The sequence below is a fragment of the Haematobia irritans genome, chromosome 4 (genome assembly GCF_050003625.1).
Source record: "Haematobia irritans isolate KBUSLIRL chromosome 4, ASM5000362v1, whole genome shotgun sequence".
NCBI classification, from domain to species: Eukaryota; Metazoa; Arthropoda; class Insecta; order Diptera; family Muscidae; genus Haematobia; species Haematobia irritans.
Window position 1 is genome coordinate 155,197,551 of NC_134400.1, and position 26,955 is coordinate 155,224,505.

A 26,955-nucleotide genomic window follows, 5' to 3' on the forward strand; every position below is an offset into this window, starting at 1 on the left:
TTTTTTGTGTAGGCTAATTTTTATTTTGAGGAATTTTCAACTTTGGTTTAAAGTTTTTGTTGAAATTAAGGAAACATTTTTTTTTTGTTTTCAATTATCTGTTATAATTTGGAATTTTAAACTGACATTTACTTGTAAAGGGTGATTTGTTAAGAGCTTGATAACTTTTTTAAAAAAAAAACGCATAAAATTTGCAAAATCTCATCGGTTCTTTATTTGAAACGTTAGATTGGTCCATGACATTTACTTTTTGAAGATAATTTCATTTAAATGTTGACCGCGGCTGCGTCTTAGGTGGTCCATTCGGAAAGTCCAATTTTGGGCAACTTTTTCGAGCATTTCGGCCGGAATAGCCCGAATTTCTTCGGAAATGTTGTCTTCCAAAGCTGGAATAGTTGCTGGCTTATTTCTGTAGACTTTAGACTTGACGTAGCCCCACAAAAAATAGTCTAAAGGCGTCAAATCGCATGATCTTGGTGGCCAACTTACCGGTCTATTTCTTGAGATGAATTGTTCTCCGAAGTTTTCCCTCAAAATGGCCATAGAATCGCGAGCTGTGTGGCATGTAGCGCCATCTTGTTGAAACCACATGTCAACCAAGTTCAGTTCTTCCATTCTTGGCAACAAAAAGTTTGTTAGCATCGAACGATAGCGATCGCCATTCACCGTAACGTTGCGTCCAACAGCATCTTTGAAAAAATACGGTCCAATGATTCCACCAGCGTACAAACCACACCAAACAGTGCATTTTTCGGGATGCATGGGCAGTTCTTGAACGGCTTCTGGTTGCTCTTCACTCCAAATGCGGCAATTTTGCTTATTTACGTAGCCATTCAACCAGAAATGAGCCTCATCGCTGAACAAAATTTGTCGATAAAAAAGCAGATTTTCTGCCAACTTTTCTAGGGCCCATTCACTGAAAATTCGACGTTGTGGCAGATCGTAAGTCTATTCATGATGAAATGTCAAAGCATACTGAGCATCTTTCTCTTTGACACCATGTCTGAAATCCCACGTGATCTGTCAAATACTAATGCATGAAAATCCTAACCTCAAAAGAATCACCCTTTACATGAATACCTTTGCTGATATTTTGCAAAAAGAGAACAAAAATTCGATAAATGAGATCTGTATCCTAATTTTAAATTTATAGAGTCTAGAGTTAAACCTAAATAGCTCCTTAAAAATGTCTTTATTGTAAAGGATCAGCATCTTTGGTTTTGGTAAAAATCTTTGAATTCAAGTAAACTTTTTTGTGAGTGTTGATACTTTCTGTCGACCATTTATTTGCATTTGGTTGCTTTATTAAACTAAATAAATATAAAAAATTACAATTGTCTTTTAGGTAAAAAAATCTTAAATTAAAAATCTATGGATGTATTCTGGTAACAGCAAAATGTTGCATATCTTCCCCCATTGCCTTCTCTTACAGGGAGGATTGGACATAAGCTATTACTGCCATGTCTTCCTTGGTACTTTTCGGTATTGTACGGTGAATTTCATAGAGACTTTTCCAAACCCTAAGTTTTTCCATTTCCGGCAAATCAATGAAACTCAATTCATCGCCAATATTTAAACATTTGAATGGCTCAGAGTTCGGAATGCTGCGAGGATTTTGCACTCCACGCCATTTGATATCTGGCAATTTAGCACTATTTGGATTTCCTGTCTCAGCGAACTGTGTCCACAGTGTAATCATGCGTTTCATACACTGATACTCGCGTGTCTGACGTTCCATTGGTTTTGCCAAGGCACTGCTGAAAAGAAATGTTAGTTCCTCGGTGTGTGCCACACCGCAATGGGCATCAGTGTCTCCCCTCTCGGTGTACATATAGCGAAATGGACTTGTAAGTTTGTTTGTGTGGAAATCGAAACGATATAAAAACGTTGAAGATTTGCGTGCATACTTTAACCGCGCCTCAATGGCTTTCTGTATGGGATGCCAATAATAAACAAACGAAATGATCTGTAAAGAAATTTACAATGGTGGTCAAATGCATTCAATGAGGTTTAACAACTCAAAACAACAAAAAAAAAGGTGGTGTGATGTGGTCGAATTAACTGAGATTGCAAAAATTGCAATCAACCAGGATTCAAACAAGTCCGAAAGGATTATTGACTCGAGTTCGACCGGGACGGAGATCTTATATCCACTAGCGTAGATTTGAGAGTCTTATGGATGGCATATGGCCAAGAAAGACCTAGGTGCCTGAATGTGAATCCAGGGGAAACAAAACTATGCATTTTCACCAAGATTGGCCGAACAAACCTCATAATAGTCATCCAATGTTGGTTCAGCTCCTTTTACATGGATTTTGCGCAATTTCAAACCTTTATCAATGCATTCGGGGCTCTCGAGACGTGTTGCAGCTGCCTTTGGCACACATTGTGAACAAGTTTGTAACATTTTTATGATCAAGTCTTTGCTTATAGTTGCTTCTGGAAAAAAAAACATAATAATAACAGAAATATTTTGTTAAAGATGATACCTATATAAGATAAACTAAGATAAACTAAACTTACGGCGTTTAAAGAAAAGTCCTTCAAGTGAATTTGCTCCCAAAATGAAGGGAAGACTATTTCCCCAAGCGTGAGGTAATAATTCTTCAACTGGCTTATAAATCACAGTATGAGCCGTAAAGTATGGTTCCACACAGGGTCCGAAAGCAAATGTTTCCCTATCATTACGCTGAACACATAGCTTTTCGGCTTGGACAATCTCTTCGGCTGATAATTTGAGCAAATATTTTAAAATAAGGCGTTCCTTATTTTCACCTTTGTAACCAGCTTTTTGAGCCAACTCATATGTCCTTGAAGAGCAATCAGTTATGGCCCAATCGCCAGTGGCAATACCCGATTGCAAAATGACCCGATGGAAAAGACCCCGAGCATGTTCACTTAATGTGAGCAAGTGAACGGCACATCCACCAGCACTCTCGCCAAAGATGGTTACATTTTCTGGATTACCACCAAAACTGTATGCATTTCGTTTGACCCATTTAAGGGCCAAGATCATATCTTTAAGACCAGCATTGCCAGGTGTATGTAAGCCTGGTTCATTCAAGCTGAGAAATCCTGTGGGAAGAAAAGTGAAGAGGAGTAGCGAATCAGTTTGAAACATAATAAAAAAGTAAGCTTTGTTGTTTTCATACTTTTCACCATACACAGAAAAAACATTGTCGTGGGACCAAATATTTCATGCCTTAAAATACTATTGCGAATTTTGCTTAACATAGAAGACGCATTTCTCTAATATAAAAGTTTTTTTTTTTTGAAATTATTTTCTCCTTACAGTTAAGCGATTCAACTTGGAAATGGGTATCTTAAAATGAAAGAAAATTCCAGTTGACTAAGGTCAACTTGGCTTTAATAAATCAAAAATATTATTTAAAACTAATGAAGCAAAAAAGCGTCTAAAAATAGGACATGTTTTTTCGGCTTTTTCTCTTCATATGCTATCAAAGTCATTTAAAAACAAGTAAGGAAATTCTAAAGTAGGGCGGAGCCGACTATATTATACCCTGCACCACTTTGTAGATCTAAATTTTCCATACCATATCACATTCGTCACTAAGCAGTGGCGATTTTACAAGGAAAATGTTGGTATTTTGACCATTTTTGTCGAAATCAGGAAAACATATATATGGGAGCTATATCTAAATCTGAACCGATTTCAACCAAATTTGGCACGCATAGCTACAATGCTAATTATACTCCCTGTGCAAAGTTTCAACTAAATCGGAGCAAAAAATTGGCCACTGTGGTTATATGAGTATAAATAGGGCGAAAGCTGTATATGGGAGCTAACAGGTTGGCTGATAAGTCCCCGGTCTAACAAAGACAAACAATTTTTTTTTGTCAAAATTCGTTTTTATTATTCAACGCTGTTCCCTTCAAGAGCGATACAACGATTATAACGACCTTCCAATTTTTTGATAGCATTTTGGTAGTACTCCTTCGGCTTTGCCTCAAAATAGGCCTAAGTTTCGGCAATCACCTCTTCATTGCAGCCCTGCGAGCATCTTTTTGAAGTCTGAGAACAAGAAAAAGTCGCTGGGGCCAGATCTGGAGAATACGGTGGGTGGGGAAGCAATTCGAAGCCCAATTCATGAATTTTTGCCATCGTTCTCAATGACTTGCGGCACGGTGCGTTGTCTTGGTGGAACAACACTTTTTATACCCTCCACCATAGGATGGGGGGTATATTAACTGGCGACCGGACATATCCCCCAACGGACATTTCGCCCAAAATGATTTTTGGGCGTTATGACCTCCACTGGGGCGGTCACATCGCCCAATTTTAGTTTGGGCTTTATGTCCTCCCTCATCGCGGTCATAAGCCCCATAAAAAAATGTAGGTGTTATGACCGTTTGAATATAATTGAATATAAACAGTAGTTTAAAATAACAAAATATATTTTTTTTAAATCATTCAAAAGCTATATATGATTACTTCATCAATCCATATATTTTTTTTTTAATATTTAATAGATAGATATGCCTCTTATTGACAAATATCGAATCCTGCTTTTATTGTGTATGCTGGAAGAAGATGTAAAACTAGCATATCTTGGCTTCATCGTTTGTTTTAATTGTTTTTGACTGGAACATAATTTTTGACTATTTTTCTTCTCAGCGTATGATTGAAATGGAAAAGCGGCTAAAGTGGCACTACGAAGACCTATTTCGCTCGTGAAATAGGTCGGTTAAAGCTCCAAGACATTTGAATTTATATATTGAAACATGAATATTCGGAAATTGATAATTTTTTCTTTTGAACAAACCAGACAAATGCTGAATTGAAAATTATGTATTTTAAACTGAAAATTGGAACAAGCACAGAAAGAAATTTCACGAAAATTTTTCCAATTAAACTCTTAATTGAGTTTTAAAAAATATTCAATTAAAAATTTAATTGAATCAACAAATTTTTTAATTGAAATAAAAATCAATCACACAAATTAATAGTATCAATTAATTTTTTAATTGGATCAATTAAGTTTTTAATTGACTGTCAATTAATTTTTTAATTGATACTATCATTTCTGTGATTGAAGACATTTCAATAAAAAAATTAATTGGATCAATTAATTTCGTGATTGAATCAGAAAAATATTTTTTTGTGTGAGATGAGCTGATCGATTTGCTGCTGATTTTTTTTAAATGGGTACTTGAAATAAATCGCGCGCGCGATTTTTTTTCACGTACCCATCAGCAGCACGTCGATCATTTCATCTCTTTCCAATTTTAATGTTTAGAACAAGATAATAAACTGAAAGTTGCTAGTATTTGAGGACGACGAGAAATTCATCACGTTCAGTTTGTCCTCAAGTTCTTGCATCTTTCGTTTTATTAACTTGATTTAAAAAATTAACACAGTTATACTGACATGTCGTTTGTAACCTTCGTAAATATTAGTAATTTCTTGTACCCATAAGATAAAATGGAACGACGAGATCTGCACTGTCTTTCTAGTTACGGCATTTTGAATTAAATACCGTACGTATTTAGTTAACCAAAATTGGGGATCAAAACTACTTCATTTAGGACAGTTTTTGATTTGTATTCCGACATTATTTTCCCCATAAAATATTGGGCGTTTTGACAGCCTATTTTTTGGGACATATGACCGCGATAAGGGAGGACATAAAGCCCAAACTAAAATTGGGCGATGTGACCGCCCTATTGGAGGTCATAACGCCCAAAAATCATTTTGGCCGAAATGTCCGTTGGGGGATATGTCCGGTCGCCTATTAACTTTGTCATTCCGTTTGTAACACATCGAAATATTGCTCTAAGATCCCATAAAGTATACCTATATTCTGGGTCGTGGTGAAATTCTGAGTCGATCTGAGCATGTCCGTCCGTCCGTCTGTTGAAATCACGCTACCTTCCGAACGAAACAAGCTATCGACGTGAAACTTGGCACAAGTAGTTGTTATTGATGTAGGTCGGATGGTATTGCAAATGGGCCAAATCGGTCCACTTTTACGTATAGCCCCCATATAAACGGACCCCCAAATTTGGCTTGCGATTGCTCTAAGAGAAGCAAATATCATCCGATCCGGCTGAAATTTGGTACATGGTGTTCGTATATGGTCTCTAACAACCGTGCAAAAATTGGTCCATATCGGTCCACTTTTACGTATAGCCCCTATATAAACGGACCCCCCCCCCAAATTTGGCTTGCGATTGCTCTAAGAGAAGCAAATTTCATCCGATCCGGCTGAAATTTTGGTACATGGTGTTAGTATTGGTGTCTAACAACCATGCAAAAATTGGTCCACATCGGTCCATAATTCTATATAGCCCCCATATAAACCGATCCCCCGATTTGGCTTGCGGAGCCTCTAAGAAACGAAAATTTCATCCGATCCGCCTGAAATTTGGTACATGGTGTTGGTATATGTTCTCTAATGACCATGCAAAAATTGGTCCATATCGGTCCATAATTACATATATCCCCCATATAAACCGATCCCCAGATTTGATCTCCGGAGCCTCTTGGAGGAGCAAAATTCATCCGATCCGGTTGAAATTTGCAACGTGGTGTTAGTATAAGCCCGATTATAACCATGCCATAATTGGTCCATATCGGTTAATAGTTATATATAGCCGATCCCCAATCACACAAAAATTGGTCTATATCGGTTCATAATCATGGTTGCCACTCGAGCCAAAAATAATCTACCAAAATTTTATTTTTATAGAAAACATTGTCAACATGTTATTTCTATAGAAAAATTTGTCAAAATTTTATTTCTATAGAAAATTTTGTAAAAATTTTATTTCTATAGAAAATTTTGTAAAAATTTTATTTCTATAGAAAATTTTGTCAAAATTTTATTTCTATCGAAAATTTTGTCAAAATTTTATTTCTATAGAAAATTGTTTCCAAATTTTATTTCTATAGAAAATTGTTTCCAAATTTTATTTCTATAGAAATTTTTTTCCAAATTTTATTTTGTCAAAATTTTATTTCTATAGAAACTTTAAACTTAATTATATACGTATTTAATCGGCCTTTTTAGTTTAATATATACCACGTATGGACTATATGGTATATATTACGGTGTTAGGAAGTTTTAAGATACCTTGCCATCGGCAAGTGTTACCGCAACCCAAGTAATTCGATTGTGGATGACAGTCTTCAGTAGAAGTTTCTACGCAATCTATGGTGGAGGGTACATAAGCTTCGGCCTGGCCGAACTTACGTCCGTATATACTTGTTTTTTTTTTCTTCCAAAATCAATAGGGCTATTCTGAGCCAATACACATACTTGTGCCAAATTTGAAATCGATTGGACTAAAACTGCGACCTAGACTTTGATTACAAAAATGTTTTCATGGACAGACGGACATGGCTATATCGACTCAGGAGCCCACCCAAAGACACCATGTGTCTATCTCCTCTCCTTCTGGGTGTTGCAAACATAAGCATTAACTTATACATTAACTTGTTTTTTCAGTGTGAAGAAACAAATTGAAAACAGTAATAAATTAAAATTTGTTTCCTAGAATCAAGTACGCAAAACTCAAATTTAAAAGAGAATTGTGTCTTAAAGGTATCCTTACTTCAATTCTCCGCTCAGAATCAATACCAAACAAGTATATACGGCCGTAAGTTCGGCCAGACCGAAGCTTATGTACCCTCCACCATGGATTGCGTAGAAACTTCTACTGAAGACTGTCATCCACAATCGAATTACTTGGGTTGTGGTAACACTTGCCGATGGCAAGGTATCTTAAAACTTCCTAACACCGTCTTCTAAATTACAAGGTAGTCCATAAGTAGTATATATTAAACTAAAAGAGGCCGATTAAATACGTATATAATTAAGTTTAAAGTTTCTATAGAAATAAAATTTTGACAACATTTTCTATAGAAGTAGAATTTGGAAAAAAAATCTATAGAAATAAAATTTGGAAAAAATTTCTATAGAAATAAAATTTTGACAAAATTTTCTATGGAAATGAAATTGTTACACAATTTTCTATAGAAATAAAATTTTGTCAAAATTTTCTGTAGAAATAAAATTTTGACAAAATTTTCTATAGAAATAACATTTTGGTAGATTATTTTTGGCTCGAGTGGCAACCATGAATATGACCCGATATGGACCAATTTTTGTATGATTGGGGATCGGCTATATATAACTATAGACCGATATGGACCAATTTTGGCATGGATATTAGCGGCCTTATACTAACACCACGTTGCAAATTTCAACCGGATCGGATGAATTTTGCTCCTCCAAGAGGCTCCGGAGATCAAATCTGGGAAACGGTTGATATGGCGGCTATATATAATTATGGACCGATATGGATCAATTTTTGCATGGTTGTTAGAGACCATATACTAACACCATGTACCAAATTTCGGCCGGATCGGATGAATGTTGCTCCTCCAAGAGGCTCCAGAGGACAAATCTGGGAATCGATTTATATGGGGGCTATATATAATTATGGACCGATATGGACCAATTTTTGCATGGTCATTAGAGAACATATACCAACACCATGTACCAAATTTCAGGCGGATCGGATGAAATTTTCGTTTCTTAGAGGCTCCGCAAGCCAAATCGGGGGATCGGTTTATATGGGGGCTATATAGAATTATGGACCGATGTGGACCAATTTTTGCATGCTTGTTAGATACCATATACTACCACCATGTACCAAATTTCAGCCGGATCGGATAAAATTTGGTTCTCTTAGAGGCTCCATAAGCCAAATCGGGGGATCGGTTTATATGGGGGCTATATGTAGTTATGGACCGATTTGGACCAATTTTTGCATGGTTGTTAGAGACCATATACTAATACCATGTACCAAATTTCAGCCGGATCGGATGAAATTTGCTTCTCTTAGAGCGATCGGAAGCCAAATTTGGGGGTCCGTTTATATGGGGGCTATACGTAAAAGTGGACCGATATGGCCCATTTGCAATACCATCTGACCTACATCAATAACAACTACTTGTGCCAAGTTTCAAGTCGATAGCTTGTTTCATTCGGAAGTTAGCGTGATTTCAACAGACGGACGGACGGACGGTCATGCTCAGATCGACTCAGAATTTCACCACGACCCAGAATATATATACTTTATGGGGTCTTAGAGCAATACTTCGATGTGTTACAAACGGAATGACAAAGTTAATCCGGGTTAATCCGGGAACCGGGTATGCTTTTTATACCCACCACCATAGGATGGGGGTATATTAACTTTGTCATTCCGTTTGTAACACATCGAAATATTGCTCTAAGACCCCATAAAGTATATATATTCTGGGTCGTGGTGAAATTCTGAGTCGATCTGAGCATGTCCGTCCGTCCGTCCGTCTGTTGAAATCACGCTAACTTCCGAACGAAATAAGCTATCGACTTGAAACTTGGCACAAGTAGTTGTTATTGATGTAGGTCGGATGGTATTGCAAATGGGCCATATCGGTCCACTTTTACGTATAGCCTCCATATAAACGGATCCCAAAATTTGGCTTGCGAGGCCTCTAAGAGAAGCAAATTTCATCCGATCCGGCTGAAATTTGGTACATGGTGTTAGTATATGGTCTCTAACAACCATGCAAAAATTGGTCCACATCGGTCCATAATTATATATAGCCCCCATATAAACCGATCCCCCGATTTGGCTTGCGAGGCCGCTAAGAGAAGCAAATTTCATTCGATCCCGCTGAAATTTTGTACGTGATGTTAGTATATGGTCTATAGCAACCATGCACAAATTGGTCCACATCGGTTCATAATTATATATAGCCCCCATATAAACCGATCACCAGATTTGACCTCCGGAACCTCTTGGAAGACCAAAATTCATCTGATTCAGTTGAAATTTGGTATGTGGTGTTAATATATGGCCTCAAACTCTCATGCTAAAATTGGTCGATATCGGTCCATAATTATATATAAGCCCCATATAAACCGATCCCCAGAGTTGACCTCCAGAGCCCCTTGGAAGAGCAAAATTCTTGCCATTCGGTTGAAATTTGGTACGTGATGTTACTATATGGTATCCAACAACCATGCAGGAATTGGTTCCTATCAGTCCATAATTATATATAGCTCCCATATAAACCGATCCCCAGATTTGACCTCCGGTGCCTTTTGGAGAAGCAAAATTCATCCGATCTGCTTGAAATTTGGTACGTGGTGGTAGTATATGATATTTAACAACCATGCCAAAAGTGGTCCATATCAGTCCATAATCGTACATAGCCCCATATAAACCGATCCCGAGATTTGGTTTTGGAGCCTCTTGGAGGAGCAAATTTCATTCGAGTCAGTTGAAATTTGGTACATTGTGCTAGTATATGGTCGTTAACAACCATGCCTAACTAGGTCCATAACGGTCTATAGTTATATATGGCCCTCAGATAAATCGATCCCCAATCACACAAAAATTGGTCCATATCAAGTTCATAATTGTATATAGCTCCCAAATAAGCGACCCCCATATTTATTTGTAGACTTAACTATACATAACTTTTTTGTCTAATATATACCATGTATGGACTAAATCACAGTCTTTCGTAGAAGTTTCTACGCAATCCATGGTGGTGGGTACATAAGATTCGGCCTGGCCGAACTTGCGGCCGTATGTACTTGTTTTGCTTTGTCATTCCGTTTTTAGCACATAGAAATATTGGTCTAAGATCCCATAAATTATATATATTCTGGGTCGTGGTGGAATTCTGAGTTGACCTGGCGATGTTCGTCTGTTCCACTGTTGAAATCACGCTGTCACAACTTCCGAACGAAAAAAGCTATCCACTTCAATTTAATCCGTTCCGGTTGAAATTCGCTACGTTGGTTTAGTATGTGACCTTTAAACACCATGTAAAAATTTGTCCATGTCGGTTCATAATTATAAATAGCTCCCATATGAACCGATACCCAGATTTGATTTCCGTTTGAAATTTAGCTTTGTAATTGCCATGCGAAAATTGATTATGGATGACAGTCTATGATACAACTTTCTACGCAATTCATGTGAAGGGTACATAAGAGTCGACCTGCTCGAACTTTCAGCCGAATATACTTGTTTGTATTTAAATTAAACCAAAAAAAATATATATAATTTTCGTAATTTTGTAAACCAAGAACTTCCAAGGAAATGAAAAAAGTCAAACGGCATACGTAACAAAAGCCGACATATAGATGCTCATGTAGTTCGTTACGAAAAATATTTTATGCGATCCATGGTGGTGTTTATTTGGTCAAACTTTCGGTTTTATATACTTTATATGGATAGCCACTTTCAACTATATTCATGAAGTTATGAAACTTACCTAAGGCTCCAAGGCGATATTGAAATGTTATCAAAATCACATCTTTTTCAATGAAATAATCCGGACCATACCATTCTGTGTTAGCTTCTCCAAACCAGAAACCACCGCCATGAACCCAAAACATTATGGGTCGAGGTTTAGTTGGTTTGAGCTGGAAAACAAATAAAACAAAATATTAGTTTTGACAAATTGAAATGTTTTTGACAACTAATTGCAAAATCCTCAATATAAGTATTAGCTTGTTTATGATGCTTTCTTATCTTCAATCCAAAGATTCAACCCAGCAAAAACACCAGGTATGAGTTAAGGTAAGCCTGCGCAAAATTCAGTAAACACTTATACACACAAATTTAACTTCTACACAGACATGTCATTGGAGGAAAATATTTCGGTGCCCTAGTGGTTAACCAGTTTTTGCTGGGTATATCTCACATACATATTTACGTGGTATTAAAGATTACGCAACCTAAATTTTAGGATGCGCATTTTACATAATATTATGAACAAATTTCCTTAAAATAATGAAATTTTAAATAAAAGAAAGTTTATTATCTATGCTTCAAACATTTTTGTTTTGGAAATTTGCGTCCCTTCGTTAAAGTCGTATTTCTTTGAACTAAGGCTAATTTCCCTTAATTTTTAATTTACAGAAATCGTAACTGAAATATTGTATCTTTAGATTTAAGATAAAAACGCTTCAAATATAGACTAATGCCCTGTTCCTGTATATCGAACGAAAACCCATTCGAAAGAAAGGCAGTCACTCGAATTCGAATGAATTTGAGTTTTTATATTTTTGAAAGTTCGTTTCGGTTGTATGAGAAGACATTGAATATCAAAAATGAGTATTATCAAATTTTTGGTCTGGGAATTCATTCAAATGTTAATAATGTTTTTACTTTTTTCACTTTTTTTGTTGTATATGTTCATTTATTGCTCGACAACAAAATATGAATTGACTTGCCTTTCGAAATAGAAGAACAAAAATCAATTTTCTTTCGTTTGAAATACGAAAGAAAGCTTTCGTACGATATACAGGAACAGGCCATAAGACTAATTTTGAGGATTTTGCATCTTTGGTTTAAAGCCTTTTTTTTTTGGGGGGATTAAGAAAACAATTTTTACTTTGAAGTATCCTTTATAATATACCGGGAAAAGAGAATGACAATTCGATCAATGAGAAAAATTTTATTGATCCTAGATTTAAAGCCAGATAAGTGTCTAAAACATTTCTTTATTTTAAGAAGCCGGATGTTTGGCTCGGAATCGATACCAAAATCCTTAAAGTTTACTTGGATCCAAAGATTTTGACCTTCCCATCTTTGGATCCAAGTAAACTTTTTTTGAGTACATATAATTTAAAGATTATTTCTTCCCATTTTTCTTTAAATAAGGTATCCTAATATTTAGGTTGAATAATCTTTCCTATTGGCACGCATAGCTACAATGCTAATTCTACTCCCTGTGCAAAATTTCAACTAAATCGGAGCAAAAAATTGGATTCTGTGGTCATATGAGTGTAAATCGGGCGAATGCTATATATGGGAGCTATATCTAAATCTGAACCGATTTCAACAAAATTAGGCACGCATAGCTACAATGCTAATTCTACTCCCTGTGCAAAACTGCAATTAAATCGGAGTAAAAGATTGGCCACTGTGGTCATATGAGTGTAATTCGGGCGAACGAAATATATGGGAGCTATATCTAAATCTGAACCGATTTCAATAAAAATTAGCACACTTGACTACACTACTAATTGTACTCCTATTGCAAAATTTCAACCAAATTGGGATAAAACTCTGGCTTCTGGGACCGTATTAGTCCATATCGGGAGAAAGATATATATATGGGAGCTATATCTAAATCTGAGCCGATTTCAATAAAATTTGGCACACTTGACTATAGTACTAATTGTTCTTCTGGTGCAAAATTTTAAGCAAAAAATCAAAATAGCGAAAATCCAAAATCAATAGGGTTCTATTCTGAGCCAAAACACATACTTGTGCCAAATTTGAAGTCGGTTGGACTAAAACTGCGACCTAGACTTTGATTACAAAAATGTGTTCACGGACAGACGGACATGGCTATATCGACTCAGGAGCCCACCCTGAGCATTTTTGCCACATACACCATGTGTCTATCTCGTCTCCTTCTGGGTGTTGCAAACATATGCACTAATTTATAATACCCTGTTCCACAGTGTATAAAAATGTGGGAAATATGCAGGGTATAACAAGTAAGGAAAGTCTAAAGTCGGGCGGGGCCGACTATATTATACCCTGCTCCACTTTGTAGATCTAAATTTCGATACCATATCACATCCGTCAAATGTGTTGAGGGTTATATATAAAGGTTTGTCCCAAATACATACATTTAAATATCACTCGATCTGGACAGAATTTGAGAGACTTCTACAAAATCTATCGACTCAAAATTTAAGTCGGTTAATGCACTAGGGTGGAACACAATGTTAGTAAAAAACAAGTAAGGAAAGTCTAAAGTCGGGCGGGGCCGACTATATTATACCCTGCACCACTTTGTAGATCTAAATTTTCAATATCATATCACATACGTCAAATGTGTTGGGGGCTCTATATAAAGGTTTGTCCCAAATACATACATTTAAATATCACTCGATCTGGACATAATTTGATAGACTTCTACAAAATCTATCGACTCAAAATTTAAGTCGGCTAATGCACTAGGGTGGAACACAATGTTAGTAAAAAACAAGTAAGGAAAGTCTAAAGTCGGGCGGGGCCGACTATATTATACCCTGCTCCACTTTGTAGATCTAAATTTCGATACCATATCACATCCGTCAAATGTGTTGAGGGTTATGTATAAAGGTTTGTCCCAAATACATACATTTAAATATCACTCGATCTGGAAGAATTTGATAGACTTCTACAAAATCTATAGACTCAAAATTTAAGTCGGCTAATGCACTAGGGTAGAACATAACGTTAGTAAAAAACAAGTAAGGAAAGTCTAAAGTCGGGCGGTGCCGACTATATTATACCCTGCACCACTTTGTAGATCTAAATTTTCAATATCATATCACATACGTCAAATGTGTTGGGGGCTATATATAAAGGTTTGTCCCAAATACATACATTTAAATAACACGCGATCTGGACAGAATTTCATAGACTTTTACAAAATCTATAGACTCAAAATTTAAGTCGGCTAATGGACTAGGGTGGAACACAATGTTAGTAAAAAAATATGGGAAACATTTAAATCTGAAGCAATCTTAAGGAAACTTCGCAAAAGTTTATTTTTGATTTATCGCTCGATATATATGTATTAGAAGTTTAAGAAAATTAGAGTCATTTTTACAACTTTTCGACTAAGAAGTGGCGATTTTACAAGGAAAATATTGGTGTTTTGACTATTTGTGACGAAATCAGAAAAACATATATATGGGAGTTATATATGGGAGCTATATCTAAATCTGAACCGATTTCAATAAAATTTGGCACACTTGACTATAGTACTAATTGTTCTTCTTGTGCAAAATTTTAAGCAAATTAGGGTAAAACTCTGGCTTCTGGGGCCATATAAGTCCATATCGGGCGAATTATATATATGGGAGCTATATCTAAATCTGAACCGATTTCTTCCAAAATCAATAGGGATCTATTCTGAGCCAAAACACATACTTGTGCCAAATTTGAAGTCGATTGGACTGAAACTGCGACCTAGACTTTGATTACAAAAATGTGTTCACGGACAGACGGACAGACGGACATGGCTATATCGACTCAGGAGCCCACCCTGAGCATTTTTGCCAAAGACACCATGTGTCTATCTCGTCTCCTTCTGGGTGTTGCGAACATATGCACTAACTTATAATACCCTGTTCCACAGTGTGGAGCAGGGTATAAATATGGGAAATATTTAAATCTGAAGCAATTTTAAGGAAACTTCGAAAAAGTTTATTTATGATTTATCGCTCGGTATATATGTATTAGAAGTATAGGAAAATTAGAGTCATTTTTACAACTTTTCGACTAAGTAGTGGCGATTTTACAAGGAAAATGTTGATATTTTGACAATTTTTGTCGAAATCAGAAAAACATATATATGGGAGCTATATCTAAATCTGAACCGATTTCAACCAAATTTGGCACGCATAGCAACAATGCTAATTCTACTCCCTGTGCAAAATTTCAACTAAATCGGAGTTAAAAATTGGCCTCTGTGGTCATATGAGTGTAAATCGGGCGAAAGCTATATTTGGGAGATATATCTAAATCTGAACCGATTTCAACCAAATTTGGCACGCATAGCTACAATGCTAATTCTACTCCCTGTGCAAAATTTCAACCAAATTGGGGTAAAACTCTGGCTTCTGGGACCGTATTAGTCCATATCGGGCGAAAGATATATATGGGAGCTATATCTACATCTGAACCGATTTCAATAAAATTTGTCACACTTAACTATAGTACTAATTGTTCTTCTTGTGCAAAATTTTAAGCAAATTATGGTAAAACTCTGGCTTCTGGGGCCATATAAGTCCATATCGGGCGAAATATATATATGGGAGCTATATCTAAATCTGAACCGATTTCTTCCAAAATCAATAGGGATCTATTCTGAGCCAAAGCATATACTTGTGCCAAATTTCAAGTCGATTGGACTAAAACTGCGACCTAGACTTTGATTACAAAAATGTGTTCACGGACAGACGGACATCGCTATATCGACTCAAGAGCCCACCCTGAGCATTTTTGCCAAAGACACCATGTGTCTATCTCGTCTCCTTCTGGGTGTTGCAAACATATGCACTAACTTATAATACCCTGTTCCACAGTGTGGAGCAGGTTATAAAAATATGGGAAATATAAAGCTAGAGCAATTTTGATGCAATTGTACAAACGAGCATTTATGATTTATCGGGCGATACATATGTATTCGAGATATAGGACAATTTGAGTAATATTTAAAATTTTTCCTACTCAGCAGTGGCGATTTTATAAGGATATTGGTTAAATCTCGTCAAGATTTGTGGTCAATTGTGCGTTGTGATATATTATTTAAAATTCGACCATTCTGTGGAAAGTTTGGCATTACAGTGTGTAGAGTATGACTACGATATGGGGAAATCATCACAGAATTTTGTGTAAAATGTGGGTATTTTGGCCATATTAGATCAAGATGACACACTTAAATAGCATATTAAATGTATTCTCTGTGGAAACTATCGAGTCAATTGGAGGAAACTCCCATTGAAAATGGGTCTAAAATATGAAATATTCTACCATATTTCCCCTACTCTGGCGTACATATATATGGGAGCTATATCTAAATATGAACCGATTTTGACCAAATTTGATATGCATAGTTAGAATAATAATCCTGCTATCTCAGCAAAAAACGTAAATGGCAGAATAATTTTGGCCTCCGTGGTAATATGGGTGTAAATCGGGGAATATCGGAAATATGGAGCTATATCTAAATCTGAATCGATTTCAACCAAATTTGGCACACTGAACGATACTCTTAAACGTACTCCTTGTGCAAAATTTGAAGCAAATCAGGGCAAAACTATGGCTTTTGAGACCATATTAGTCGAAATCGGGCTAAAGATATATATGAGAGCTATATCTAAATCTGAAAAGATTTCAACCAAATTTGGCACGCTTAACGATACTATTAAACGTACTCCTTGTGCAAAATTTGAAGCAAATCAGGGCAAACCTCTGGCTTTTGAGACCATATGAGTCTAAATCGGGCGAAAGATATATATGGGAGCTATATCTAAATCTGAACTGATTCTAACCAAATTTGGCACACTGAACGATACTCCTAAACGTACTCCTTGTGCAATTTGAAGAAAATCAGGGCAAAACTCTGGCTTTTGAGACCATATTAGTCAAAATCGGACAAAAGATATATATGAGAGCTATATCTAAATCTGAACCGATTTCAACCAAATTTAGCACAATTAACAATACTATTAAACGTACTCCTTGTGCAAATCAGGACAAAACTCTAGCTTTTTTGGTCATATAAGTTCAAATCGGACGAAAGATATATATGGGAGCTATATCGAAATCTAAACCGATTTGGCTGATATTTTGCATATCCTACGAAAGCCCCAAAATATTTGGCTTCCAGAAATTTTGAGAAAATACGTTAATAAAATATAAATATATATGACAGCTATATCTAAAGAGAGAAGTTCACAACTGTGGTATCACAATGGACTGAATAGTCTAAGTGAGCTTGATACATCGGGCTGCCACATAACCTAACCTAACCATATCTAAATCTGAACCGATCAATAGCGATTGTCTTTGAGCCAATGTAAAACTCTGTGCCAAATTTGAGGTCGATCGGACTTAAACTGCGAGCTGTACTTTGCACACAAAATTACATATACAGACAGACGGACGGACAGACAGACAGACGGACTTCGCTAAATCGACTCAGAATTTAATTCTAAGACGATCGGTATACTAAACGATGGGTCTCAGACTTTTCCTTCTTGGCGTTACATACAAATGCACAAACTTATTATACCCTGTACCACAATAGTGGTGAAGGGTATAATTAGTCTATATTTGAAGATTTTTTATACTTAATCCAAAGATTCAATATCTCAGTTAATTTAAAGATTATTTAAAGATTATATTATTAAAAATGTGTTTGTTTACTTTAAGGAAAATATGGTTCGAAGATTTGTGTTCTTTAATTTAAAGAAAATTTTTTTAAAATCAAAGATGATGAGCTTTCCTTTAATTAATTAATTCTTTATTTTAAAGAATGTTTTCCTTAATATTGTCCAAATGACGTGTCCTAGAATTTAGATTGCATTATCTAACATATTAGGAAAATATGTTTTTCAATGTGGAGCATTTAGAAATGCAAGTTTTGCATTAAAAAATTCCAAATTTCGATCATCTAAAAACGGCGCTTCGCCAGGAATTGACAATTATATAGCTTTGATAGCTTTGTGGGCCGTGTGAAGGTTACACACTGAAAAAACAGTGAACTCACCAGGAAAGAAATTTTTAGTTAATTTTAGAAAAATTAAATTAATTTTAGAAATTTTTAACTAAACTGTATTAGAAACACAGATGTCACGCCGATTTCACAAAAACAAGTAAATAATTTTCGACAAATTCAAGAAAATTTAATAAACAAAATTATTATTTTTCACTTATTAAAAAAAATTTCCTAGTTTGTTGGAAAAAATGGAGGTCAAAATTGCAAAAATGTCTTTAGTGCAATACGAAGTTCATCATGGGTAAAATTTACAAATTTTAAGAAATTCTGAACTATTTTGTGGGAGACACGAAATTAGTTCATCTTTATACTTCACTTCTGTATATTTTTTTCTCTTTTTTAGTTAAATTAACTTACGTAGGCAAAAAATTATTGAAGTCATGGAAACTTTCTTAAAACGTAATACTTCCATGAACTAAAATATAATTAACTCGGCTTTAAGTAGTGAAATATAGGGTTCACTTTTTTTTGAGTGCACTAAAAAAATTGAACCCTATATGGCACTACGACCAATTTAATTCTATTTTAGTTCATGGAATTATTATGTTTGGAGAAAATATTCTTGACTTTTATTATTTTTTGTGTACGTTACTTAAATTAACTACAAAAGGAGACAAAATTTTACACAAATGGAGCATAAAGAATTTCTAAATTCGTGTCTCTCACAAAATAGTTCAGAATTTTTTTAAATTTGTTTATTTTACTAATAATCCACCCATCATGAAATTCGTATGACACTAAAAACTCTCTTACAATTTTGAACTCGAATTTTTTCCTTCATACTACAAAATGTTATTTAACAAGTAAAAAAAGTTAATTAAGTCTAATAAATTTGTTTGAATTTGTCGAAAAATATTTACTTCTATTTGTGAAATCCGCGTGACATCTGCGTTTGCATTACAGTTTAATTAAAATTTTCTAAAATTAACCAAAATTTTCCTTCCCGATGGATTTACTGTGTTTTATACCCACCACTACAGAATGGTCACGGGGGTATAATAAGTTTGTCATTCCGTTTGTAACACATCGAAATATCGATTTCCGACTATATAAAGTATATATATTCTTGATCAGCGAGAAATTCTAAGACGATATAAGCATGACCTGATTGTAATCACGCTACATTCTTCAATAGTGAAACTATCGTCCTGGAATTTGGCACAGGATCGTCTTTTGTCTGTACGCAGGCTAAGTTCGAAGATGGACTATATCGGTCCAGGTTTTGATATAGCTCCCATATAAATCGATACCCCGATTTGGGGTTATGGGCTTATAGAAACCGTAGTTTTTATCCAATTTGCCTGAAAATCTAGAGGTATTCTAGGACCATAACGAGGTGTACCGAAGATGGTGATTATCGGACCATGTTTTGATATAGCCCCTATATAGACCGATCTCCCGATTTTACTTCTTGGGCTTCCAGAATCCGTTGTTTTTATCCAGTTTGCCTGAAATTGGAAATCTGGAGGTGTTCTAGGACCATAAAAAGGTGTGCCGAAAATGGTGAGTATCGGTCCATGTTTTGGTATAGCCCCCCATATAGACCGATCTCCCAATTTTACTTCTTGGGCTTCTAGAATCCGTAGTTGTTGTCTAATTTGCCTGAAATTGGAAATCTAGAGGTATTCTAGCACCATAAAGAGGTGTGCCGAAAATGGTGAGTATCGGTTCATGTTTTGGTATAGCCGCCATATAGACCGATCTCCCGATTTTACTTCCTGGACTTTTAGAATCAGTGGTTGTTACCCAATTTGCCTCAAATTTGAAATCTAGAGGTATCCTAGGTCCGGAAAGAGGTGTGACGAAAATTGTGATTATTGGACCATGTTTTGATATAGCCCCTATATAGACCGATTTTACTTCTTGGGCTTCTAGAATCCGTAGTTTCTAGGACCATAAAGAGGTATGGCGAATATATTGTGTATCGGTACAATTTTTGATATAGCCCCCTTATAAACCGGCCTTCGGATTTGGGGCCTAGATTCTAGAACTACAATTAGATGTGCTGAATATTGTGTGTATCCCACCATATTTTTGGCATAGCCGACCGAAGACCGAACTCCCTATTTAACTCCTAGGGTTTCTAGAAATTGTAGCTTAGATTTCAAATCAAGGCGTTATTTCATCATTTTCTTCCACACTTACAAGAGATGTTTATGATTCCTCTAAAACCCAAGCAAAACAAGTATATACGGCCGTAAGTTCGGCCAGGCCGAAACTTATGTACCCTCCACCATGGATTGCGTAGAAACTTCTACTGAAGGCTGTCATCCACAATCGAATTAACTGGGTTGCGGTAACACTTGCCGACGGCAAGGTACCTTAAAACTTCCTAACACACACACACACACATATATATATATATATATATATATATATATATATATATATATATATATATATATATATATATATATATATATATATATATATATATATATATATATATATATATACCACATAGTCCTTACGTGGTATATATTAAACTAAATAAGGCCGATTAAATGCGTATATAATTAAGTTTAAAGTTTCTATAAATAAATAAAATTTTGACAACATTGTCTATAGAAGTAAAATTTGGAAAAAAATTCTATAGAAATAAAATTTGGAAAAAAATGGCTATAGAAATAAAATTTTGATAAAATTTTCTATAGAAATAAAATTTTAACAAAATTTTCTATAGAAATAAAATTTTGACAAAATTTCCAATAGAAATAAAATTTTGACAAAATTTTCTATAGAAATAAAATTTTGGTAAAATTTTCTATAGAAATAACATTTTGACAATGTTTTCTATAAAAATAAAATTTTGGTAGATTATTTTTGGCTCGAGTGGCAACCATGATTATGAACCGATATGGACCAATTTTTGTGTGATTGGGGATCGGCTATCTATAACTATAGACCGATATGGACCAATTTTGGCATGGTTATTAGCGGCCTTATACTAACACCACGTTGCAAATTTCAACCGGATCGGATGAATTTTGCTACTCCAAGAGGCTCCGGAGATCAAATCTGGGGACGGTTTATATGGGGGGCTTTATATAATTATGGACCGATATGGACCAATTCTTGTGTGTTTGTTAGAGACCACATTCTAACACCATGTTCCAAATTTCAACCGGATCGGATGAATTTTGCTCCTCCAAGAGGCTTCGGAGGACAAATCTGGGGATCGATTTATATGGGGGCTATATATAATTATGGACCGATATGGACCACTTCCTGCATGGTTGTTGGATACCATATACTAACACCACGTACCAAATTTCAACTGGATCGGATGAATTTTGCTCCTCTAAGAGGCTCCGGAGATCAAATCTGGGGATCGCCTTATATGGGGGCTATATATAATTATGGACCGATGTGGACCAATTTTTGCATGGTTGTTAGAGACCATTTACTAACACCATGTACCAAATTTCAGCCGGATCGGATGAAATTTGCTTCTCTTAGAGGCCTCGCAAGCCAAATTTGGGGATCCGTTTATATGGGGGCTATACGTAAAAATTGATCGATATGGCCCATTTGCAATACCATCCGACCTACATCAATAACAACTACTTGCGCCAAGTTTCCAGTCGATAGCTTGTTTCGTTCGGAAGTTAGCGTGATTTCAACAGACGGACGGACGGACATGCTCAGCTCGGCTCAGAATTTCACCACGACCCAGAATATATATACTTTATAGAGCAATATTTCGATGTGTTACAAACGGAATGACAAAGTTAATATACCCCCATCCTATGGTGGAGGGTATAAAAATGGTTCTTATTAATCGAGAATCTCATCTCGTCTTCATATGTAAAATCTTGACATTTATCTTCGGGAAGCGTACTGGTTGAACTGATCTGCTTGGGAAAATATCTGTCATCAAACCCCCCTGAAATTGTTCAAAGGAAACTATTATATTTGATTTATGGTGGTGGGTATTTAAGATTCGGCCCGGCCGAACTTACTGCTGTATATACTTGTTTAGTATATAATTCGAGGCCATAAATTCGACATTTTTACCTTTGCTTGAATTCAAGTAATTTTTGTTTGTGTGAATTTAAAGTGTTTGTTTTTAATCGTAAAATAGCTCAATAAAATATTTGCGATTTCGATTACCGGAACATGACAAACTATTGTCGTTCGCTTAATATGTATTACACAAGCTGTCTCAATCAGTGAAACTCTTATAGTTGTTAACATAGTTTTCAATTGACTTACATTATTGGTATACACATTTATAAAGAGACAATCCTCAGAGCCTTCTATATTGCCATCCATAGGATTGAGTTGCATGCATTTTGGTCCATATGATGAACAATCCTTAACATATTTCCATGGTGTCATGGGCTTTGGAGCACGAAATCTTAATTCACCAACCGGAGGCAAAGCATATGGAATCCGTTCAAAACTGTAGTAAACTCGATTGTAGATACTGAGTCTTTTAGAGCCTCGAATTTTCCCAGTATGAATTTTTGCAGATACCCCATCCTCATCATTAATACGGGAATGCCATTGATTCACTTTAAATTCCAAAGTTCTAAAAGATACACATTTTTTATAAGTAATCAAATCGGATACAACGGGTACATTAACTATTATCGGTAGATTAATGTTAATCCCCCTCCACCGTCATATTGATAAAATTAACAGTCATTGTAGTGACTTTTTTGTGTAGAACATTGGCGTACTATTGATATCACTTTAAACTACCTCAGTTTGAAATCCAGTTGTTGTTTTTCAGAACAGAAGTATGCCATAGTCAAGCAATTTCCACAGTTGATACGACTTTAGTACTCTATGCGTGTTTCAAGTTCAGCGTCTCGTACAATACTGAACGGTTGCAACCGGCATATCTGGGTTCTCTTGTACTTTCTCATTACCCTCAATGAGCAATTCTCTTTAGTTTTTAAATCGATCATTTGTGTGGTTAATTTAGTTTAACACAGAGAGATAATAATGTTGAGATTAAAATAACATAAACTCTAATATAAATAAAATTGTACATTATTTTTATGACAACATCACAAGGCATAAGAAAAAAATTGTCAACGTACTTTAATTCCATCGAAATATTATTTTTATTTTACAGAAAATTAAATTTATTGTCAAGTTTTTATACCCTTCACCACTATTGTGGTACACGGTATAATAAGTTTGTGCATTTGTACACTGTTAGAAAAATATGTTTTTCATATGTTCCGATATAAACAAAATGTGTTTCGGGCACGATTTTAAACCACAATATATTTAAGTGCGAACATGTAATGTTCCTAAACTAACACTAAATGTTTGGGACATCTATGTTAATATGTTAGAATATATTATGTTTGGGGCATGAATGTTTCATAAAAATCATATGTGTGAATACAAACATATATAAATTTACAAATTTCGACTAAACATACATATGTTGTGATATTTTATTCAAAGCGACAGAGAGAGTATAAAGAGAAATAGAGATGGAAACCGGGAGAGTTGACGAAAGATATCAATATAACACAGCAAAAGAGTCAAAAGAGAACAATTTCTGTGAAACCGCTTGTATGTTCTGAACCAAGAGAATAGACATTTGAAAAACAAACAGCTTATGTTTTCGCCTTGAGAGCAGCATTTTATGTATGTGTGGACATGTGTTTTGTTTATCATTTTGGCATTATGGGCACTTTAGTTCCTCTTTATTAAAAAGTAGTCCACGAGGAGTTGACAAATATAAAAGCGGGCATTAAGTTCGAGTTTTACAGCTAAAACAATTTAAAAAGTTTATTTTCTTTAAAATGAATTATTAAAGAAAAATAAAAGGAATTTTAGAGCGATGATGTTAAATGCTAGTAAAAAACTGTTCACTCCTAAATAAATTTATGTTAATATTATAAAATTATGTATGTATGTTTATACTCGACTCCACGTTCCTCTTTTCTTAGTTTTTGAATTCCTTCCAAATTTTAAAGTTTTGTACAAAAACAGTTTTTTATTACAAGATTGCTATTTTTGCAATAAAAAATAATATTTTATCCAAAAATCAGTCAATTTCGTTTATATCACGCACTGTTACTGACTATAAATCTTTAATAACGCACATTTCGAAGTTTCATTTAAAAAAATTAATATAGTATAAATATAAATGTGTAAATTAAAAAAAAAAAAAAAAAAAAGTTCGGTCGGAGCAGGGATTGAACCCACGACCCTTTGCATGCAAGGCAGACATGCTAACCACTGCTCCACGTAGCAAACAAATGTATGTTTCTGTTAAATAATGTTATGTTTGCATAGGCTCGTGGGCGCTGCAAACTATGCTATATAAATGTAACTTAAAACGATAATTATCTACTGGTGACTATAACAGCTACGTAGCCCAGTGGATAGTGTGTTGGCTTACAAACTGTATGGTCCTCGGTTCGATTCTCCGTGCAGGCGAAAGGTAAAATTTAAAAAAATTATAAAAGTGAATAATTTCTTCAACATTATTTGTATTACAGAGAAAGGTGCCAATAACTAAAAAATTTCGTGGAAGTGAAAATTACGAGTATGTTAGGGAATGAGCACAATCGTGTTTGGGAAAAATTCTTCCAGGCATATAATATTTTTGGCTCAAAATGCTTCCAAACATATAATATGTTCACATAAAACAAACATATTAATGTTTCGGCAGTATGCAATAATATATGTGCTTCCTGCAAAATATGTTTGGAACATATGTTAAAGAAGCGATTTTTTTTGAGGGTGTATGTAACGCCATGAAGGAAAAGTCTGAGACTCATCGTTTAGTATACCGATCGTCTTAGAATTAAATTCTGAGTCGATTTAGCGATGTCCGTCTGTCTGTCTGTCTGTCTGTTCGTCCCTCCGTCTGTATATGTAATTTTGTGTGCAAAGTACAGCTCGCAGTTTAAGTCCGATCGTCCTCAAATTTGGCATAGCATCGTTTTTTGGAACAAAGACAATCGCTATTGATTTTGGAAAAAATCGGTTCAGATTTAGATATAGCTGTCATATATATTTATCCTCGATCTGGTCATAATTGGCGTGTTTATCAACCGATTTTCTTCAAAATCTCTTCAAAACTTGCAAAATTTCAGCCAAATCGGTTCATATTTAGATATAGCTCCCATATATATGTACACCAGAGTAGGGGAAATATGGTAGAATGTTTCATATTTTAGACCCATTTTCAATGGGAGTTTCCTCCAATTGACTCGATAGTTTCCACAGAGAATACATTTAATATGCTATTTAAATGTGTCATCTTGATCTAATATGGCCAAAATACCCACATTTTACACAAAATTCTGTGATGATTTCCCCATATCGTAGTCATATTCTACACACTGTAATGCCAAACTTTCCACAGAATGGTCGAATTTTAAATAAAGCTCCGACTTGTGGAAATATCACCCGAATTGGCCAAATAATATATCACAACGCACAATTGACCCCATATCTTGACAAAGATTTAACCACCCAGTAAAAAAAGCGTCGCCAAAAATGTAGTGAAAATGTTATTTTTGGATTCGGAAGTGGTGCAAAATTGGCGCAGAAGCGATGATTATACCCTTCACCACTACTGTGGTACAGGGTATAATAAGTTTGTGCATTTGTATGTAACGCCAAGAAATAGTGGTCATAGACCCATCTTTTAGTATACCGATCGGCTTAGAATTAAATTCTGAGTCGATTTAGCGATGTCCGTCTGTCTGTCCGTCCGTCTGTCTGTATATGTAATTTTGTGCACAAAGTACAGGACGCAGTTTAAGTCCGATCGTCCTCAAATTTGGCATAGGGCCATTTCTTGGGACAGAGACAATCGCTATTGGTTTTGGAAAAAATCGGTTCAGATTTAGATATAGCTGCCATATATATTTATCCCCGATGTGGTCATAGCTAGCGTGTTTATCAACCGATTTTCTTGAAATACCGTACATCCAAATATTTTATGAATCTCAAAACCATTGCAAAATATCAGCCAAATCGGTTCAAATTTAGATATAGCTCCCATATATATCTTTCGTCCAATTTAGACTCATATGACCACAGAGGCCAAAGTTTACTACCGATCTTCGTGAAATTTTGCACAGAGGGTAGAATTGACATTCTACCAATGCTTGGTAAATTTGATTGAAATCGGTTCAAATTTAGATATAGCTCCCATATATATCTTTCGTCCGATTTGAACTTATATGGCCACAAAAGCCAGAGTTTTGCCGTGATTTGCTTCAAATTTTGCACAAGGGGTACGTTTAATAGTATCGTTAAGTATGTCAAATTTTGTTAAAATCGGTTCAGATTTAGATATAGCTCCCATATATATATTTCGTCCGATTTGAACTTATATGGCCTCAAAATCCAGGGTTGTGCCGTGATTTGCTTAAAATTTCGCACAAGGAGTACGTTTAGTAGTATAGGTAATTGTGGCAAATTCGGTTGAAATCGGATCAGATTTAGATATGGCTCCCATATATATCTTCCGTCCGATTTGCACTCATATGACCAGGGGGGGCCAAAGTTATTCTCCCATTTACGTGAAATTTCGCATAGATAGCAGAATTATTATTCTAACTATGCATGTCAAATTTAGTCAAAATTGGTTCAGATTGTATATAGCTCCCATATATACGTACACCAGAGTTGGGGAA

General features: G+C 35.3%; 1 protein-coding gene across 1 annotated transcript; it reads right to left on the minus strand.

The window, feature by feature from the left end:
* Nucleotides 1–1,224: 1,224 nt before the first annotated feature.
* LOC142234052 (esterase B1-like) lies at nt 1,225–23,185 on the minus strand. The gene is made up of 6 exons (XM_075305123.1): nt 23,036–23,185; nt 22,544–22,862; nt 11,306–11,456; nt 2,524–3,075; nt 2,270–2,439; nt 1,225–1,966 (listed from the first exon to the last, which is right to left on the minus strand). Exons 1-6 carry the CDS (start codon nt 23,080–23,082, stop codon nt 1,427–1,429), a joined length of 1,779 nt encoding a protein of 592 aa, XP_075161238.1. The 5' UTR covers nt 23,083–23,185; the 3' UTR covers nt 1,225–1,426.
* Between the last annotated feature and the right edge of the window lie 3,770 nt (nt 23,186–26,955).

What these genes read in the sequence shown, in the direction of transcription:
- LOC142234052 (XM_075305123.1), bottom strand. Translation starts at nt 23,082, where the DNA reads ATGGCATACTTCTGTTCTGAAAAACAACAACTGGATTTCAAACTGAG. An exon ending in TAAATGTGTATACCAATAAT is followed by an intron (nt 11,457 to 22,543) that starts GTAAGTCAATTG and finishes TTTGTTTTCCAG; the next exon opens with CTCAAACCAACTAAACCTCG. An exon ending in ATATCGCCTTGGAGCCTTAG is followed by an intron (nt 3,076 to 11,305) that starts GTAAGTTTCATA and finishes TTCTTCCCACAG; the next exon opens with GATTTCTCAGCTTGAATGAA.